This window comes from Rhamphochromis sp. 'chilingali' (genome assembly GCF_963969265.1).
Source record: "Rhamphochromis sp. 'chilingali' genome assembly, chromosome: 13".
Classification (NCBI taxonomy): Eukaryota; Metazoa; Chordata; class Actinopteri; order Cichliformes; family Cichlidae; genus Rhamphochromis; species Rhamphochromis sp. 'chilingali'.
The window spans coordinates 20,189,604-20,210,701 of NC_137940.1; the positions used below are offsets into that span (position 1 = coordinate 20,189,604).

The window sequence follows — 21,098 nt, forward strand, 5'->3', positions numbered from 1 at the left end:
CAGACGCGCCGTCGGTGGTTAATGCCGGCGCTGATTGGCTAACACCCTTTCACGTTTAGAGAGATTGTCAGTCAGCTGGAGCTCAAGTAAAACAACACAGTACTTGTTTTTTTTTTATCTTTCAGGGGCTTTTGAACTGGAGACATTTTTTCTCGCTGCGTTTATGGCACCTTTAATACATTACTAAACGGCCCGTGGAACATTCTTTTACGGAGAGAAAAGCGGGAATGTAGCGTTGTTATCGTCCACCCCAATTTTTAACGATAGGTGAGTAAGCTAACGTTAGCTGAAGTTAAATTGCTTAATTAGCACGCGAGCTAGTTAGCCGCCTGTTGCAGTTAGCTTGGCAGCCAAAGAACACAGAAGTTCGAGGTTGCTCGACTCTTCCTTGTATTTTATAAATTTTTTTCTTCCTCGTTTTGAAGCAGGTAGCGGCAACTTATGCTGGCTTTCTAGCGTAGCTTCTTGCTAGCTTAGATTGTAAACGACAGTCGGTGAGCTACCCTTCCACCGAAAGTGTCTCCAAGGTGACGGTGGTTGTTTCTCCATCCATTTACTCCCTGCTCTCTCCCTGTCTCTGCTTTCTGATAGCTCCTGACGCCTTTCCCAGGAGAAGCCCGGTGCCCTCTTTTGTTGTCTGGAGCGCCGTGTTGTGGCTGAGAAAGCTCTCGGGGGTCCGTGATTGTTGCTGCCAGGCGGGCCGACGCTAGGAGCGTGGGGGAACATAGCGGCGTGTGTCTGGTGAGGAGATGTCAGAGCGGGGATGCCTCTTTTTGGAGACAGTTTTGTAGGCGAGGGTATACACGAGTGTACACAGTATACCTCTCGCTGGGACTTGGCGTGCAAACCAGCGGAGCGAGGTTTCAGCATAACTAGCAGTGACACATATATGGATGGTGGGGTCGCAGTATGCCCACCCCCTCGAGTACCACTACATCACCGGCTGGAGGGAGAAGCAATACTGGGGGAGAGGAAGAGGGGCCCATGTCCGCAGCTTCTACCTCCTCAATCGGCTCATCTTTCCGGTTCGTCCCAGCCTTCTGCCTGGGCGTGGTGGCAGCAGTAGTATTTCAGCTGGCATGGGGAGGCCTGTCTCTCACCTCGTTCTTCTTAAAGCTCTTCATCTATGTGTCATTCGCCCTCCTGTGTTTCCTGGCTGGGAGCTTTGCCCTGCTGGTCAGGAAGAGTCCTCTCAAAGTCAGCTGCTTTAACCGGAGCAGGAGGCAGCCTTCTGAATGGCTGGAGTTCTTCAACAAGCTCATGGTAAGAAGACCCCTTAAATTCATTAAGGGACATGCAGCACACCTCCAGGAACGCAAACTGTAGCTCTGTGCGACATCTCATTAGGATCACACTGTGTCTCATCAGAAAACATTGTTTACTGCTGACATGCAGACTTATATCTAAGGGCTTTTTGCACACTCTGCGTTATTGACAAACTAGATCTGTTGAGCATCTGATGTTTTACATTTTGCCTCCTGATTTGGCCTTCTCAACCATTCCACCCCCTTGTTTCCTGCCCCAATTAATTTCCTTCCACCTCAGCATTTGTACCCAATCTGTCTCTCTGATGATGTCTCCCGACTCTTTTATCCTTGCTGTGTTCTATAATAGAAGAGGTACAGTCATTCTTCTGGATTTAGCCTGATTCGCAACACTGAGCACATGCATACACACAACAAATGGTAATTTATTCTTTAAGGAAAGCCTTTGGGTGTTTGCAGCCGGTTGGTGGCATCCCTCAGCCCAGCGGCTGCCTTTCATCTGTGATGTTTGATGTTTTGTGGCGCTTATGACTTATTGATGTCGACAGTTGATGAGTATTGTCACAAACATTAGTCTGAGTGACATGTTGCACGAGCTGTGACCAATTTAGGCTGCTTCATTTGTCATGATTTTAGGCCTTCTGGACACACAGTTCTAAGTCCTAGCTCTCTTCTCTCCTTGTATTTCCTGTTTTTATGTTGTTCCTTAACTGGAATTGCCTGTTTGGCTACTTTTCAGGTTCGTTTTTTGGTGCCAGTTCAGGAGTCAAGCCAGAGCAGGAGGGTGGTGGTGTCGCACAATGTGGACAAAACCCTGAAGGAAGGTAATTAGTCACCTGTTTTATGGCACATTTATGTGAATGCATGAGGAGCTATTGATGTGTGAGGAGATTTTGATATTCTAGCAGATGATGTTAAAAAGAACTTAAAACCCCCAATTGCTTCTTCTGTTTCTGCCATTTTTGTGGCATCCTGTCTTTATAGAGTAAAATGTGTGAGCGAATCAGGATTCTGAAATTGGATCATATGACAGTCAGACGTCTGAGATCACTTGAGAGTCAAGTGTGGTCATTTTTTGAAAGGCTTTAAATTGGCGATTGCAGAAGAGTGAGATTTTCATTGATTATTCATGCTACTTTTTTGAAGGACTTCAGAAGCAAAAAAAACAAAACAAAACAAAAAAAAACTTCAGAAGCAAACATGAATGTGTCTTCCTCAAAATTTCAGTTTCAGTTATTTCAGTGTTTGAATTCCATGTATAAAAAGTTCAAAATTCCATAAAAAGACTTTTCCTTTAGCATTTATGCTCTTTTCAAGCTCTGCATTATTTTTTGTTTTGTTTTGTTTTGTTTTGTTTGTGGACTCTACCGTAGTAGCTTATCTTACATTGGGCCTCGGTCTAGCCTCTCAGTTCATAACACTGTCTGAAACAAAATGTTTCAGCTCCCTTTCCTGTCCATTAATGCTCCTGATTGGCTGCCACTCTCAAACAAAATACATGAACAGCAGCTGTGGTCTTAACTTTGAGATGACTGTAATAAGGACATCCATTCTCACTGGTGTTATTCAGAGTTGAGAGCTGGGAAAACGTAAAATTTTTAAAATGTAGTACTTTACAGCATCAACACTGCCTTCTCTCCAGTCATTGAATTAGACATATTTTGGTGGCATTACAATACATTGTATAATACTGCACTTCGACAGTGGTGATTCAAAAGGATAGTCATGTTGATTCTTATTGTGGCTGGCTCTGTTTTGAAAAAAACTGCTTTTTTTCATATTGAAAACTTGAAGCTTACACAGCATTAAAATCTGTTTTTCACTCTCAGTAGTATTAGGAGACCTTTCCTGAAATGACTGACTGATGGAAAAAGTTTCAACTTCTGTTTTTGACAAAATTGCTGACTGACGGAGCTCTGCTTCTGTCATTCACCACGACCTGTCACCCATCTCTCCCACACATTAAACCAGTAGAAGGTTAAAGACACGTACACACTGGGAGCCGCAAACAGACACTTGCACACCCATGCACGCTCAGTAGATCAGTGCATGTGCCTGCCAAGTAACAGATGGCTCCAGGATTTACACTGAGGGTGTGTGTTTGCACATCCTTCTGTGTGTTTTTAAAAAATGGTCCTTTGATTGCAGTGTGATACAAGTTTATGACATTATTAGCTTTATAATCAAGACAGGCTGTGTCAGTGAACTGATGCCTTGATATACCTTGATGTGTTTTGTGGGATTCTTTAGAGTTATGCATTTAAAGCAAGCAGAATACTTGCATTCTAGTTAGAACCTTTCCAGAGGAGCTTACTGTGAGTGCTCAGCACAAAATACCTTCTGAACTGTGTCTCATTTATTTTATTCATTTTTTTTAAAAAGATGAAGAAGTAGTATGAGAGCATAATGTTGTTTGAAGTGGAAACTGAGAAATGGAGCAAATCCAATTGTGCAAGATTGGTCTTTATCTGTTATTAGAGTGCTAACCTCGCTAACCATTCATCCCCCCTCTTCATCTGTTTCTAAAGCACTGATCCTGGTCAGTTCCAGTGTCTAAAGGCACACATAGAGGTTGTATGGTCGCTTAACTTGCATGTCTCTGGTTAAAGGGAAAAACCCCAAGAAGGTGACAAAGTATGTGCTTTACAGTCATTCCTTACAAGAGTGAATGCTGGTCATGTCCGTTGTGAGTATTAGGGTGCTTCTCCTCCTGTTCTGCAACATACAGTACATGTTGATAATGTGCTGTATATAATCTACAGAGGGTTCGCTTGGATCACTGCATACACTTCAAAGACAGAGATTCTGCATTTAGTTAAAAGATCACAACAGAACAATTGGTTTGGTTCACACATTAAAACTGAATTTCACAGAGAAGGGGAAGTGCCACACTGTACTTCAAAGCATAACTCGATCAGTATGCAGTTATTCAAGTGATAATATTAATTAAATTTTTACGGTTGAATTCATTTTTTACGTATATGTTGTACTGTTTAGAATACTGGACGAGCTGCTCATATTTGGATTGCATCTGATTTTTTTTTTTTTTTTTTTTTTTTTTTTTTTTCCCCTGTGATTTTGCTCTTTGTGCAGTTTGTAAGTTAAAGATTTGACCAGTAAAATCTGTTTTTCAGCAGCTAGTTAAAGCAGAGCGCTCACTGTTAAGCTATGGTGTTCCCAGGGTTAAAATTAACCTTCCAGTTGCAGCCGTCTGTGTGGAGTCTGGGTGTGTTATTTATATATTTCTGTCAGTTTTTTTTCCAGGTGCTGTAGTAGGTGTCTCCTCCTATATTCTTCCTGTAGTTACATCATTTGAAAGTGAGTGTGAGGGATTGCCAGTGTTTTGTTTGTTTGTTTTTGTGCATCTAAGGGTCAGCTCTGTGATGAGGTGGTGAGCTGTCCAGTTTCCAGTTACAGCTTTCCCCTCACAGAATGAATGCTGGGATAAGCTCTCGGGGGGGAGGGCTGGGGACCGTTTACAGAAAAGCGGGCACAGAAAGTAGATGATGGAAAGCGTGAACCACCCTCCAGCTTTCATAAGCTGCACCTGGGCTTTGGGGAAATGAAACTCGATGCACCCGTTGTGGTCTTCAGTGGCTCATTGAAAACAGAGTTTATACAGGGTTTGTGTTTTGTTTTGTTTTTTTTGTGCATCAAAAGTTTGAAATGTAAAAAAGCCATTTGGTGTTACTGTCAGAAGAGTACTGACTGCAGCTGTTTGTCTATTCTAACAAAAACTGGATTTAGATTTTCTTTTGCTGTCTCCGCAGTGTTTGACTATGCCTACAGAGACTATATCCTATCCTGGTACATTCCTTTGAGTCATGATGAAGGCCAGTTGTACTCCATGCTGTCAGAGGACTGGTGGCAGATGATCGGGCAGTTGAGATCCAGGCTTGCTGAGATCGACCTCGTCAACGTAGTGTGTTATGACAGCATCCGGATTCTACACACACACTTCACCGACCTCAAAGCTGCATCTGCAAGGTGCACTAACACACACTCTTTAATTGTATGAAGTTCTCCCACAATATTCATCACCTGGAAATCAAGGATGGGAAAGCTAGTGAAATAATGTGTTGTTACTGTCAGAGTCACTGAGCCTCTAACAGCTTTCTTTGCACAGGTATGACTCAGTTGTTTATCAGGAAATATGTTCCATCTTTGATTTGTTACTGAAAAAGATTTCTCTTCCCACCAGTGTCCATACCTAGTACCATAATTTTATGTACACAGATGGTGTGAAATTACTGCAATTTGGTCCAGCGTAACCGCATTAAAATCCCCCTTCAGTGTGTGCCAGGTACACTATCACACATGTGTGTGCAGGAAAAAGAACAGACAGAGCGATGATTCACACATCATCTGGTTTTATTATCTTGGCCAGTCAGACGAGACTTATGATTTGATTGCACTGCTGTGATGTCTGGTCTGCCTAATTTCCAATTGCTTGGGAACAATGTAGCAGCAGCAGCATGTCTTTAGAAGCAAAAACAGCGAGCTACAACACAGCTGAAGTATGAATAACAGAGGGAGCGAAGCTTTAGCTCACGTAATATAATCGGACATCTAAGGTGTGTGTGTGTGTGTCTGTGTGTCTCCCCAGACCAGAGGAAGTGGCTCGGCCGTTTCCTCTCCATCCCTGTTTGGTCAGTCCGGAATCGGAGCTGGCCTTCCTCCGCTGTGTAGCCAGAATACTACTGCTATGTCTGCTGCCACAAAAGGATGCCAAGTCGCACACACTACGCTGCTGTCTCACTGAAGTCATCACTAATAAAGGTACATAACTTCCTTGGGGATTAATAAAGAATTCTGATTCTAATTGGTCATTGTCACATACATGCATTATTGTTGTCAAAGAATAATATGTTCTGTTTTAATGTACTGTTTATAAGTCATTGCTTTTTTGTCTTATGGATTGTTATTACAAGTAGCAGTCGTTGAATGTTTATATCTTTATTTTGGCTCTACTCCAAGTCATTAAACACAAGAGTACCGTAATTGTCGGGCTATAAGCCGCTACTTTTTGCACCAGCTTTGAACCCTGCGGCTTTTAGTCAGGTGCGGCTTTTCTATAGATTGTCCATGATTTTTGTGATATCGTAAGACGATTTGTTTTGTTTGTTCCGCTGTTGTACGGCACTACGTTGCCTGGCGGAAGGATCGGGGTTCAAGAGTGGTATGTTGGTCACATGTCCATCCTCCAGGCAACATAGTGCCGTACAAGTAGCGCGAAAAACAAACTTCAAAGTAGCGCTACGCGTTCAGTGGGAGGCGTGGATGACGAGCGGCGATAAACTTGCGAAAAGCAAGTTATGCTCAACTCCACCGGTGGAATCTGACAGCGTGGAAAAGTGTGAAAACATCCACGATCACCAACGGATTTCGAAGGGCTGGACTGCTGCATGATGAAGAGGAGGACACCGCCACGGCCCTTCTGAGGGTGTTCGACTCTGACACTGACAACGAGGATTTCTTTGGTTTTGAAAGTGACAACGAAGGAAAGAAGCTGAGAGTGGATGACGAAGCCATCCTGAACCTGTTCGTTTCCGACACTGGAGAAGAGGACTTTGGTGGTTTTAGTGCGCAGGAAGAAGAGAAAGATGGTGGTGAATGACTGACTTTTCTTCTTGTTAAAGCCGTGTCACTGCACCTGAGCCTAAAAGGTAGTCCGACTCTATTTTTCTGGTGTGCTATAGGTTACTGTTATGTACTACATTTGTTACTCATTTATGAAGCACAGCACATGTGCAAATATGTACCCATAACTTGTTTTTCAAAATATTAATAAAAGAGGTGTGTCTCCAAACAGCCATCTCTTTCCTGACAATTCGCTTTGTGCATATTCTCTTACATATGATAAGTCAACATTGAAACACCTGCGGCTTTTGGTCAGGTGCGGCTAATGTATGTACAAAACAGGATTTTCCCCTGATTTTAGCTTGTGCGGCTAATATTCAGGTGCGCTTTGTAGTCCGGGAAATACGGTAGTTGAATCAGCTCCACAGTGCAGACATGGTGATGAAATGTGCACCATCCTCTTGGTGGACTCCGTTTGTCAGTGTCACACTCCCATAATTGGGGAATTAAACATACGCTGTGAATGAATTTCATTTAAATAGAATGAAACTTTACTCAACACATTAGGACACAATTCATGATAAGCACAGTTGTAATTAAAAACACAAATGGTGTCTCCTTTCCTCTAGTTGTTTAATAGTTGCACCTGCTCAGTGAAAGAGATGTAACACTGAGGTGTTGTTGACATAGATGCATAACACTCGCAGCTCTTCAGGTGTGTTTGATAAACAAAGAATAAATATACAATTCTGCTGAATAGTTTTACTCTTTAATATACAATACTATGTAGAACTCTTGAGTTCTTTAATTTCTTTTGATTTTGCTAGGAAAATAAGAAACGGGTGCAGCGATTTATTGAATCATAGCCAAGCATACATGTCAATACAATAATATAAGGCAAAAACCGTGTCTGTACAATTCTCACTAGCTTTAAAGTCAATATTTGTATGACCACCTTTATTCTTCAGCACAGTCTGGTATAGTTCATTTCAGGTCTTCTTTGGGTGTTGGCTGTCTTTTGTTTGTTTCTGTGTCGATGAACTCACACTGCCTCAGTAATGTTGAGGTCTGCGCGCTGGGAGGCCAGTGTGTTCCCCTTTTTTTTTTTTTTTTTTTTTAAAATATCCACACATGCTTTTACTGCATTGGTAAAATGCAGTAATCATCACTCCATTATCACTTACTCCTGCCACTGATTCTTTTTTTTTTTTTTTTTTTTTTTTTTTTCCTTTTGGACATATCTCCACCTTTTATCCCATTTCTGGTGACGTTTGAACAAACAGTATTTAGATCAGCTGCAGGGTCAGACGGATTTCTCAGGTCCTGTGTCACGTCTTTGTTGGTTTTTGCCTATTACATGACTTTCACTTACTCTCCATCTGCTGTAGATTGCTTTTTATGCCTGTCACTTCTTCTTTTGTCCTCTACTTTGCCAGTTTCCTCATTTTCTTTTACCTTTTTTTTTTTAAAACCATGTAGATGTAAACTTTGACAAGATCACCTTGTTGGTGCATTTTCTGCCTGTCAAAGTGTCCTGCCGTTGGGATTTTTACTAGATTTGAATAAAGAAATTGGAACAAATATTATTGTGACAGGCTTTTAGCAACAAAGCGCCTAAAAATACAATATAAACTGTCTCTTTGCTAAGTTTCCTGGTATGTTTGGAGACAGCATTGCTTCTTTTCTTGAATTAGATGCTTGCTTTTTTTTGAATGAATGACTCATAGGTCAGTGTGGCTCAACAAACAAAAACATTCCTCTGGACAAAGACTGGACTCATATTCCTTCCAGTCTTTGTACCTTGAATAAAGACCAAGGGATGAGGGGAGTAACAATAGTGAAAATAATAATTTTCTTACAAAGGATTCAACTCAGAGAGATTATTAAATAGCCAAAGGAAAAGGCTTTGCTGCTCACTAGTAGCTCCACCATTAATTTCAGTCCAAACTCAGGCAAAGCACTTCACTACAGCTCATCACTCTCAGGCTGGCACACACTGAGTCCGAGCAACTCCACACCAGATCTTTTTATAGTGTTGGATGATGATTGGTGAGCAGAGCATGCTCCACACTGGTGGCTCCTCACAGGCAAATGTGTGGCAGCTGCAGGCAGGGGAGAAGGAAAGCAGAACACACCCACTAACAACACCTGTTAGGGTTGTAACAAAATATAACAAATGACGAGTGGCCCAGTCTTTGGACATTACTGCATGTTATAAATAATTTAATTGTCATCTAATTATTGAGCATTGCAAAATGTACTCTTAGCTGTTGTAACAGCACTGACTCACAAGGGAAGTGTGGCAGTGAAGCAAGGAGAGGAAAAAAGAATGCAGGAAGATACAGAACACTTTTTCTTCTTCTCCTGCATTGCAGCAGAGCGTCACACTGTTACTTCTGCACTTGGCTCTTGTTTCCAGAGTACATGTTGGTTTACATGGTGTGAAATGAAACAAATGTTCAATTTTGCTGGCCCGACACACGAATCAATGGACTTTTGTTATTTATCTGTAATGTTTTGCTGTTCTGGAAAATTTACCTGATGAAAAACCAGAAAACTTCAAAAAAAGTTGGAATTCAACTGAGAAAAACTGGAATCTTACAAACTCTGTGGTCATCCTTTCCTCTTGAGCAGGTGTGTTGTCAGTGTTGTTTTGAATGCAGCTGTTGTTGTGTTCCTACTGTGAGAAGGAACGATGAAACGATAGTATTAAGAAAATGTGTGATATCTTGATGTCTAGCTGCTGCTCTGTTTCTAGACCTGCATTCCTCAATTTCCCACACCTAGGATTTTTTTTAATTTTTTTAATTTTTTTTTTTTATTTTTAAGATCAGTGTCTCATTTTATTATGCGTCACAGAAATCTGTGGTTCTAACTTCATCAAGAGCATTTGTCCGTCCTTTTTACATCAACGTATTTTTATCTTTGTGTGTGTGTGTGTTCTCCAGTCCTGAAGCCGTTGGTAGAGGTACTCAGCGATCCAGATTCCATAAACAGGATGTTGTTGTCTCAGCTGGAAAAGAGGGAGCAGCAGGCTGAGCAGCAGAAGAAAGCCTACACCTACGCTGCCTCCTATGAAGACTTTATCAAACTGATATCAACTTCTACTGATGTCAATTTCCTCAAGCAACTCAGGCATGACAGTGACAACGTGCACACAGACACACACACAGTAGATGCCTACATTACCTCATTTAAGTAGACTATCCTGTACCTACATAGAGTCAAATTAAACAAACCACGTGTGTCCTTATATACATAATGACAAACATGTTAACCAGGCAGTCTTAGCCACCAACATGTTTGCTGCTCAGGGGTTACCATGGGAACAGACAATGTCTCTGCAGCAATATACTTGATCTAAATGCGGGGTAGACATGATACTGCTATATTGTCTCGTTAGTTTGAGAAATGGTGGCTCAGTACTGGCTTCTTTTTGAAATGTTTCTTCTTTTTGTTTGTTTTGATTTATTTTGGCCTCGTCACTTTCCATACTACATTTCCATCTTTCTGTGACGTAATTCATCTAATAATTGTATTTGTCTCCCGTCTTTCCTCCTTTGTAGGTATCAGATCGTGGTAGAGATTATTCATGCCACCACCATCAGCAGCCTGCCTCAGCTCAAGAAGCAGAAAGGTACAGACAACACTACAGTTTCCTGCATTTAAAACCTCAAAAGTATGGCAGCGTTTCAGTTCACGTTCACTGCCCCTAAAAAGCTAGCCAGGTATGCAATATAGGCATTCATTCATAGAAGTAAACAATAAGAGTACAGTCACAATTCTGCTTGTTTTGCAACAATTTGAAGAGAAGTGATGTGAACATTTATCTGTCAGACACTTGCAATATGCCTGAGTTCAGCCTCGAGTCAAAGACTTTTAAGGACCAGGAAGTGACAATGAAAGCGAAGTTTCAGGACAGCTGTGTGAGCGTGGTTATAATGACATTACCAGAGTGACTTTAGTCGTAAATGTATTGCAGCAAAGGCTGATTCCCGTCAGTTTCAAACTTTTACATACAATACTTACCTTCAGACCCAACCACTGAGTCCCATCATTAGTGTTGCAGGTGGTTGGGTCTGAAGGTAAGTATTGTATGTAAAAGTTTGAAACGGATGGACACACAGCACCAGCTGATACAGATTTACAAACAAAACAAGGGAATGAGTGGATTTGAACTGCCCTGCAGTGCAGAGCCTAATTTTTATTCTCATTGATTGAGGGGGGGAAATGGTCCATAAACTGTCTCCATGTGCACTTTTAAACACTATACTATCTATACTGTGTGATCCTGCTGGACTACACAGTATAGACTAGCACTTTTTCAATTTGCTTTTGGGGATTTTGGAGACCCAGTACTGGTTTCTGTTTGCACAGGCTATTTGCTGTTGAAACACACAGTCCCTGTTCAGCAGTGAATGAATTCATGAGTACATTTAAAGGCCAGTCGGCTGTAGAAACTGCAAGTGCATTCACATGCTGTATCTGAAAATCAATGACCAATAAAGTTCACTTGCTGGTGTGCTTAGCTTGAAGCACATTTTCATAGAATCAGGCCATCGGTATGTATCAGCTTTATCCCGATAGTTCAGTGGCTCCACACCAGGTGATTGTGCGCCTTTGTGTTATTATGTGGCCAGAACTTGCTCAGACAGACTTTCCCTCTCCCTTAGAGAAAAAAGGTAAAGAGTCAGCAGCCATGAAGGCCGACCTGCTGAGAGCCAGAGATATGAAAAGATATATCAATCAGCTGACTGTTGCTAAGAAACAATGTGAAAAAAGGATCCGCCTCCTTGGAGGGCCAAACTATGAGAATAGTGAGGAAGGAGGGGCCGATGACAACGACGAGCCTCAAAGCCAGAAGGTAAATAATATGTCATGTAACTCAGCGGTCCCCAACCTTTTTTGCGCCACGGACCGGTTTATTCCCGACAATATTTTCATGGACCGGCCTTTAAGGTGTCGTGGATAAATACTAGAGATGGACCGATCCGATATTACGTATCGGTCCGATACTGACCTAAATTACTGGATCGGATATCGGAGAAAAATAAAAAATGTAATCCGATCCATTAAATATCACGAAAGCACCTCACAAAACTTGCAACACACCGTAACTCGCCTCAGAACGTTAGCACGTCGGAGCAGTATGCATCACGTGATAGAGCGGCTGTGGCATGCGGGACCTGTGGTGGTCTGGATAGCATTTGGAGCTTCGCTAGCAACCCGGCATTTCATCTCCGACAAAGTTATCCCGAGAGAAGTAAAGCAAGTGTGTAAGTCCATCTCTGAATGTTTGTAAAGCATTCCTGCGTTAAGCTTAACAAGCGACTGCCTCTCGCTCTCCGGCTGCTACTTCAATCGTGAAACTGCTTAAATGATCAGCTGATCGGCTTTTCTGTCGCGAGTCCGTCTCTCTTCTTTGTTTTTGGCCCACTTTGCACCAGAAAGAGGAAACCAGCGGCTGAACAACAGCAGCACGTTTAAGCTTGATAAGCTGTTGTTAGAATGTATTTAATATTACTTTCTACTCGAGGATCTTTTTCTACGTTGCTGACGGCTGTAACTGTGCAGGGGCGGATCTAGCAAAGTTTAGCCAGGGGGGCCGATAGGGCATTAACAGGGAAAAGGGGGCACAAAGACATACTTTTCTTTCTTATTCTCATTTAAAATGTCGAGCTTTTAATAAATAATTATCTGACACCCAAAGTTTTAATTTGATGTAAAATGAATAGAAGTCCATTACTGTATATAGTAACTATTAAGTCTAATATATATATATACCCTAGTAAGCTATAGTACTTTTTCCTTTGGGAAGGTACCATCTGTGCAGTCTGCAATTTTGTTGAAGAAAGATGTTGAATCTATTTAATATTTCTTGAAAAAATAATTGATTTCTGTGCATTTTTTTTCACACTGCATCAAATTAAGGTTGATTACGTCGATTAAGCATCATGAGGTGGAGCGTGAGATGTGGTTCCCTATTATTTATTTATTTATTTTTGTTGTTGCTGGGAGTTGGAACCCTATTAGTTAGGTTGCTTAATATTTATGCTAAGTACTCATTCAAATACCAGAATAGGGAGGATGGTGTAGGTTTAAGTTTATTAGATTGATCAGTATTGCTGAACTATGAAATAATTTTTTTGCATACAGGTATAACAGAATAGCTTTAGTGTAGTTGTTGTTTTAAACTTGAGTATGAACTTATACAAAATGCAGCAAGATATTTAAAAAAACAGTTTTGTTGATTAAAAATCACTATCGGATTCATATCGGTATCGGCAGATATCCAAATTTATGATATCGGTATCGGAAAAAAGTGGTATCGTGGTATCGTGCCATCTCTAATAAATACAGCAAAATAAAACTAGTACCGGTACAGAATAAAAGAATTTATTCATAACACATGAGAAGACCAAGGAAAACCGAGTAAACGATAACAAAATAACGCTGAAAACCGATTAAAAACCCTGAAAACTATACATTTCACACCTGAGCCTCAACTCTCGCGGCCCGGTACCAAACGACTCAAGGACCGGTACCGGTCCGAGGCCCGGGGGTTGGGGACCGCTGATGTAACTAATGCGGTCTCTCTTCATTTCCTGTAAGGTGTGAAATTACTTTGGTTCTTTTTAAAAATTCTCTCCCCTTATGCAGATTCTCCAGTTTGATGACATCCTGTGTAATCCAAGTTACAGGGATCATTTCAGAGTTTACATGGAGAGAGTAGATAAGAGAGCTCTGATAAGCTTCTGGGAACTGGTGGAAACACTGAAAACTGCCAACAAGGTAACGGCTGCACACATTCAAGAGCTCGAGGTGTGACGAGGCGATGGCATTCATACTGAGATGTACACAAAAGTAGAAAATTGGAGTGCTTGATGTAATTTTATTAAACAGTCTTGTATAAAGAAACGTAGCATAAAGCTTTTTGTGAGTCCAGTGCACAAAATCAGACTTGAAAATAACTGCACATAGTGTCAGCAAATGTCTTTTGCTTTAATGTCTTTAAACTTGGAATCTGCTGGTGTGGCTGTAACTGACAGTTAAAAGAAACTTTATTCGTTTTATTAAAAGCTTTGGTGCAGCTTGTTAGTTCATCTACCGTCTGAAGCAAACTATTTTCACTCACCTCCTTTATAGCCAGTGATGTGACCAAATTTAGGATGTCCACTTGCATTCGCACCACAAAGACTTCAGGGTAGAAATAAGAAAAACAGAAACTTGAGATTTTTGCTCACAGAGATTACATTAATTCAGTTTTATTTAAATAGTGTCAAATCACATTTGCCTGTTGAGAAAACCCCAACGATCATATGTCCCCCTATGAGCAAGCAGTTGGCGATAGTAGGAAGGAAAAACTCCCTTTTAACAGGAAGAAATCAGGTAGAATCAGACTCTGGTATGGGCAGCCATCTGCCTTGACCGGTTGAGGGTGAAGGGAGGAAGACGGGACGTTAGTTAGTGTTAGTATTAGTCTCTGGATCACTAACACTAACTAATGATAAATGTAGAGCTCTGTATAAACACAGTGAGTGGGGGGGAAGAAAGGTGAGTGAAGAAGTAAGATAATTTTATTCAGATTATTTGTTATTCAAAACTTTGGTCATGAGCATCAGCCATTGTAACAGTTTGTGAATGTGAAAATATATATGTGTATGTATGTATGTATGTATGTATGTATGTATGTATGTATGTATAAAAAAGGGAAGCAAAAAATGTTCAAAACGGTGAGAAAAGTATGTGAGAAAATAATTTTTGTTTGACAGAATGAGGTGCCCCAAATTGTTGGGGAAATTTACCAGAAGTTCTTTGTGGAGAGCAGAGACATTCCAGTGGAGAAGTTTCTTCTGAAAGAGATCCAGCAGAGTTTGGTGGGGAACAGAGGAACACAAGTCTTTGTTAAACTACAAGAACAGGTATGTGCTGCTCTGCTTAGCCAGCTGCAGCTACCTGTAGCTACAGCAGCTGACGGTGGATTTCTTGAAAATCTCAAAAGAAAGCTGTTGAACTTCGATCATTAAAAGCGTGTGTAACAGTGGAAACTGACACATCCCTTAGGTTGCTGAGACAATGAGAGAGCGTTACTACCCCTCCTTCCTGGTGTCCGACCTCTACGATAGGCTGATCAGACGAGACGACCATCACAGCCAATCGCGGTGTAGCCCAGAGGAAAAGGGAGAAGGGGTGAGGCATTCATACGCAAACGACACACATGCATACAATACTAAATGAATGTGTTTAACACTTGTTTTTCTTTATATCCTCTGAAGTGCCAGGGTCTAGATACAGGAGAGGTGTGTGACGAGGGCAGTAAAGGAATCAATGAGCAGGCGAGCTATGCTGCTACTAAACTACACCAGCTCTATGACAAACTGGAGTACAAGCGACAAGCCCTGGGCTCAATCCAGAACGCACCCAAACCAGACAAGAAGGTAACAAAATATAGGTCAATGTGCTAAATACAGTCTGTTGGATCACTTCAGTATTGAGTATCAGGATGTTGGAATGAAGTGGAACCAATTGCAGGATGTTTGATTGGGTTAAACTCCCATTTATCTGATGTGGTCCCTGCTAGAGTATGTGACAACTTTAAAGTAGAGCTTTGAAAACACCTCTGAATGCAAAGACTTTTATTTATTGTGGTTCAGCATAATGTCATTTTACTGTAACTCGTGTGCTTATCTGCCTCTGGTGTGTGCTTTGCAGATAGTAAGCAAACTAAAAGAAGAAATAGGAGCCATGGAAAAAGAACACAGCGAACTTCAGCAACACATCACAAGGACTGACTGGTGGTGTGAAAACCTGGGGAATTGGAGGGCTACGATAACTACAGCTGAGGTAAAAGGAAACAACAAACCTGAGTGTAGAAACGAATGATGCACTCACCTAAACAGTTTACAGCAGTCTGCAAGCATGCCCTTCATCCTTTATGCTCTTGCACAGAAGAAACAAATGAGCCACACAGCACAGATAATTTAATACTCTGCATACTTTATGCTTAAGTATAGAAGATAGATTGGACAACACATACATTTGTATAGATCAAGCACATTTCTGTTCTTTATCTATACAGGACTAGATTCACTAAACTTCATGCAGCAATCACAGAAATGGCCCAGTGGGAGTGGAAAGTTCTGTGGTTGATCTACTAACAGTGCACATTAAATTCATAGAAGAACAGAAATCATCATTTAGAGTCAGATCGTGTATGTGTGTGAAAATATTACTGTTACTTTGATGTGTGTAGAAGCATATTTTTCTTTCTTTCTTTAGTTTTTCACCAGGCTGCATGTTTTTAATGAAAAGTTAGTGTTAAACATTGTAACATTGGATGTTAATCAAAGACACTGCAGGTTTGCCTGAGTGTCTCGTCCTTCAAAACTCTTACACATAACATGCACTAAGGCCAGCCCTAACACTGTCCTATGTTAATGAATATTGACAGTATCTCTATAATGCTAAACGATTGTTTTTCCAGCCGACATTAAATCTGACCCTAGTCATTCACATTTCATTCATTTTGTTCTTTCGTGTACTTACGTGTGTAAATCCTTTGTAAATTTATACTAAATTATAAAAATATATTGTGACAATGAAGGACCCGACAACAGCAGCGTTGCAGTTCAACACATCCTTTATTGACGGACTTCCCAACATGTGCAGCTTTCTGGCTGCCCTGCTCCTGTAGCACACAACACCGCCCTCTCCTCCGGTCCTGGCAACATCTTTAACAGGGGAGACATGATTAGATGATCAGGGTCAGGTGTGTCAGCCTCCCCTGCAGCTGAGCCACACCCCACCACATATATATTAATGTGCCTGAATAAAGAATATCCAGGTTGTGTCAAAAAGAATCCTCTGATTTCAAAGAGCTTAATTTCAAGGCCACTCACCGATAACGACTTAATTGCGCATTGTTAAAAAGAGTGGATCTGTGAGCAGCATAACGACAGCAGTGGCTGCATTGACTCAAAAGTATGGGACAGATTTGACTGTGGTATGGACTAAAGCTGTGTGGCTGGAGGGGGACACATTGAGCACTTGGGAATATTGTTTTTATATTCTTTTTTTCTTTTTTAAAGTATATTCTTTATTTTAAAAAAGTGTCACCTTTTGATATCAGATTCTTTTTGATACGCCCTGTATGGATACTACATCTGTCCATTTTGGGGTTGTGTGTTTTTTTTTTTTTTTTTTTTTTTTTTTTTTTTTTGGAAATTCCCAAGTAATCTCTCTCCAGAGTAAAGAGGTGGTGGTTTATTGTGTATGTTTGTGTGTATTTCAGGCTGCAGAGGAAGGTGGTGAGACTGTAGCTTGTTACAGTGTGTGTGTTAGCCTGGTGGAAGGAGAAGAAACGGCCAACAGTCGCTGGAGCGTCCAGAGGAAACTCACTGAATTCCAAATGTTGCACCGCAAACTCACAGAGGTAACAAGGCACCAATCCTGCACACATGGATCAACAGCTGCTGCCTTGTTGTTTAAATGCTTAATGTCCCCTGCACAATAAACCAGTAAGGTCATCAGCTCACTGTGTAGCACTGAAATGGAAAGACTCTCAACAAAAAAAAATAATGTGATGATGGATTTACTGCAGCCTATGTGCCACAGAAAGCAGAGACTGCTGTTTGTTAGAAGCATTTCCAGTCCTCTGTGTGACCATCTGTGGTCACTGTACAGTGATAAATTGGTTTAGATGAAATCTAATATCTGTGACATCTGGAGAGCTGCATGCTTTTAGTCAGTCTGCTCTATTGACTAATTTATGGTTGTTAATGCATTTCTGAATCTAACAAGAGTAAACAGAGTAGCTGTTGAAATCAAAAATACACATATTTTTGCCTCCTGTTAGTGTAAAATCACCACCTGTTAATGTGTCTCTCCTTCAGTGTTTTCCATCACTGAAGAAACTCCAGTTACCATCACTCAGTAAACTTCCCTTCAAATCTATTGACCAGAAGTTTTTGGACAAAAGCAAAACACAACTCAACACTTTTCTCCAGGTAAACAAGCAGCTGCTGCATCTATATTTTATATCTCTATCACCTGCTGTGATACAATCACAAATGCTTCACTTTATCTCTACATTGTTAATTATAACACACAAAAACCAGGGTGCTGAATCACAACCTATTTCAGTCTATGAAATGTGTGAGCTCTTTTAATTAAATATTACACTGTAACGAGGTCTGTAACCTTACAAAGTCTGTGCTCACAAAAGCTTATTCTGCTTATGATCACAGCTGTTGATGATAACGTCAGGTGTGTGTGTCGTGTGTTAGCGTCTCCTAACAGATGAGCGGTTGTGCCAGTCAGAGGCTCTCTATGCTTTCCTCAGCCCGTCTCCAGAACATCTGAAGGTAAGCCATTTCTCATATTTCAATTTTAAAAAGAACGGGGAATAATATGCTTATTTCCATAAGTGTTTGCACATTTCTTTTTTTAAAATTTATTGCCTGTACATAACAACAATGGATTTGAAATAAAGTTAACTCAATGGGATTAACTGACATATTAGATCAGCTCTGTAGGAGTTACAGTTTCCCTATTTTTACAGATTCATCAGTGATTGTACATATAATAATTATTTTCTTAATTCTTCACGTTTAATGACTACCAGAGGTTTGCAGCCCATAGACCTCATGCGATGCTGGATTTTCCTGTCTGAGGCTATAAATTTCAATTTTTATTTTTTCATAAAATAATGAAGAAACAGGCCCCACCCAGACGTGAAATTGTTGTCTTGCAATTGTATATTTTATTTAGCGTCTATTAAATGGAAGTGCAGTGACAAAATGCAGTAATTCATGAATGTTACAGCAGTTTTTGTTATCATTCTTTTTTACCTTAAAGTCCTCACCTTATTCCAAATCCACTGTGTGGGTGTACAGTGTGAAATGACCAAAATTGTATCACATATTTCCTTTCTTTTCAAAGCCACCACTTTGTCCTAGAGCTGGGCGATAGAACGATAACGATATGTATTGCGAAATAACTTTTCCTCGATAGAAAAGTTAAACCTACCCTGTTGAACTTATTATGGGAAATAAATATTTAAATAAAAACAAGCTGCTGATTATTTCACATTTTACTTGTGAGCAATATAGTTATTTGGCTTATATCGTGATAGATATCGTTATCGCCTGAAATGAAAAAAAAAAACAAAAAAACATATCGTGATATGAAAAAAATCTTAAATCGCCCAGCTCTACTTTGTCCTGTTTTAATACTTTTAAAAGTTAAATAACCATTTAACTTCATTAAAACTCAATCTATTTTAAACCCCAAACCAGAAGAAGCATTAGTTTCCTGTATTAGTTAATCAGCTAAAGTTCTCTGACATGAGTTGTGTTTGTTACTTTAATCTGAAATTTTGACCCTGTGAATTTAATGAGCGGCAATTACTTACATCAGATATGGGCCATTAAATACAAGGTTATTGCTCTAATTACCAGCAGCTTATTGATGCTCTTTTACGCACATTTATGGCTTTGTGCAGTGTTCGAGCAGCAACACTGGCAGAGCCGCTTCATAAGAGGGTCACTACTCATTTGACACTGGCACCATTAATGAGGAGATGCTGATTACAGGGCCGTGTTTGTGGATTCACAGGGATCCTTTCATGTTTCAGACCTTCCTGATAGGTGTGTTATCTGGATGATTTTGTCCATTGTATGCAGACCATTTTATAGTAATGATATCTTGTATAACGTTTGAAGGTGATGTCTATTCAGAAGAAATCCTCTTTCTCACTGGCCTCCTTCCTAGAGAGGTTACCTGGAGATTTTTTCTCCCATACTGAGGTACACACTCATGCACGACGAGTAAAGCAGCATTCCCATGCTGTCCTGCATCCTCATTTGCATGATGTGCGCTGTACGTTTTCTTCATAGGAGGATGGCGATGACGACAGTGACTTGTCAGACTACGATGAAACAGACGGGCGGAAAGATGCTCTGGCTGAACCCTGCTTCATGCTCATAGGAGAGATCTTTGAACTCAGAGGAAGTGAGCAGGACACTGTTTTGATGTTACACACGCTCGTGTTGGTGAATTCTAACTGCCTCAGAGTCTGTTTATCTGAATACATTCCCTCTCTGTCTGTCTTCCTGCTCAGTGTTTAAGTGGGTGAGGAAGACTTTAATTGCACTAGTCCAGGTGACATTTGGACGAACTATCAACAAGTAAGTACTAACAAGTACTCTTTTAGTCAGTGGTCTGGCAGTATTGTTGATCCAGAATAAAATATCTCATCTGTCGAGTCCAGATCCAGAGGCTTTGTTAACTTATGCAAGGTAGAGAGTGTAACACCTATTGTACATTTTCCTGAGATGAAAGTTTTCAGGCCTCTGTTGTGTATTTCAGACAGATCCGGGACACTGTAAACTGGATCTTCTGTGAACAGATGTTGGTGTGCTACATCAGTGTGTTCAGGGACACCTTCTGGCCTGATGGCAAGCTGGCGCCACATATCAAAGCTCGAACGGACTATGAACGCACTGAGACCAAGGAGCGCGCTCAGCAGAAACTACTTGACAACATCCCAGGTAGCAACACACACACAGGCGTGACTTATTATTTCATTTATTATGATTGCACATGTTTGCAGTGTAAAAGAAATAAAGAATAAAGTGCTTGATTCAGCATGCTTTTCCTCGTCCACCAGATGCACTCACAAATCTAGTTGGCCAGCAGAATGCCCGCTACGGCATCATCAAGATCTTCAGTGCTCTGCAGGAGGCCAATGCCAATAAGCACCTTCTCTATGTAAGCGTGACACACATTTCCAACATCAGCGTTTCATTAAAACAAGATTTCTTAGCCATTTATTTTTTCCCTGTCTCCCTGTGTTTGTTAGGTATTGATGGAAATGTTACTAAAGGAGCTGTGTCCTGAGCTCAGGGCTGAGGTGGACAGTATCTGAACACATGCATGAGAATGAGGATCGGCTGGTTCGTCTTTCAGGCCTTTCTGTAGCTGACCAATCACAAACTGCCAAGCCAAACAGGGAGAGGGCCATTGGGTGAATCCTCAGACAGAAAGCAAGCTGCGTTGGTCAGAGTTGAGATGCACGAAGACTCTGTTCAAAGAAATTTGCTGTGAACCGGTGAAAAGTTGGCCTGACACTCTCCTGACAAAGCTGCTGACAGAAGGGTGCATCTCTAAACCTGCGTTTGGACAGGGAGAAACCACAGGGACTTCTTCCTATCTAGACTGCAGTCTGATGAGACTGATCACAGAAGAACAAAG

At 40.9% G+C, this 21,098-nt stretch overlaps 1 protein-coding gene across 1 annotated transcript; it reads left to right on the forward strand.

Moving 5' to 3' along the window:
* Positions 1-41: 41 nt before the first annotated feature.
* On the forward strand, positions 42-20,877 carry snx25 (sorting nexin 25). The gene is made up of 22 exons (XM_080900923.1): positions 42-267; positions 592-1,263; positions 2,005-2,089; positions 5,036-5,252; positions 5,872-6,044; positions 9,794-9,980; positions 10,412-10,482; positions 11,519-11,709; positions 13,506-13,637; positions 14,618-14,767; positions 14,910-15,035; positions 15,122-15,283; positions 15,558-15,689; positions 17,137-17,277; positions 17,738-17,851; positions 18,131-18,208; positions 19,568-19,651; positions 19,742-19,856; positions 19,966-20,032; positions 20,214-20,395; positions 20,515-20,615; positions 20,707-20,877. Exons 2-22 carry the CDS (start codon positions 910-912, stop codon positions 20,770-20,772), a joined length of 2,928 nt encoding a protein of 975 aa, XP_080757049.1. The 5' UTR covers positions 42-267; positions 592-909; the 3' UTR covers positions 20,773-20,877.
* Positions 20,878-21,098: the final 221 nt, after the last annotated feature.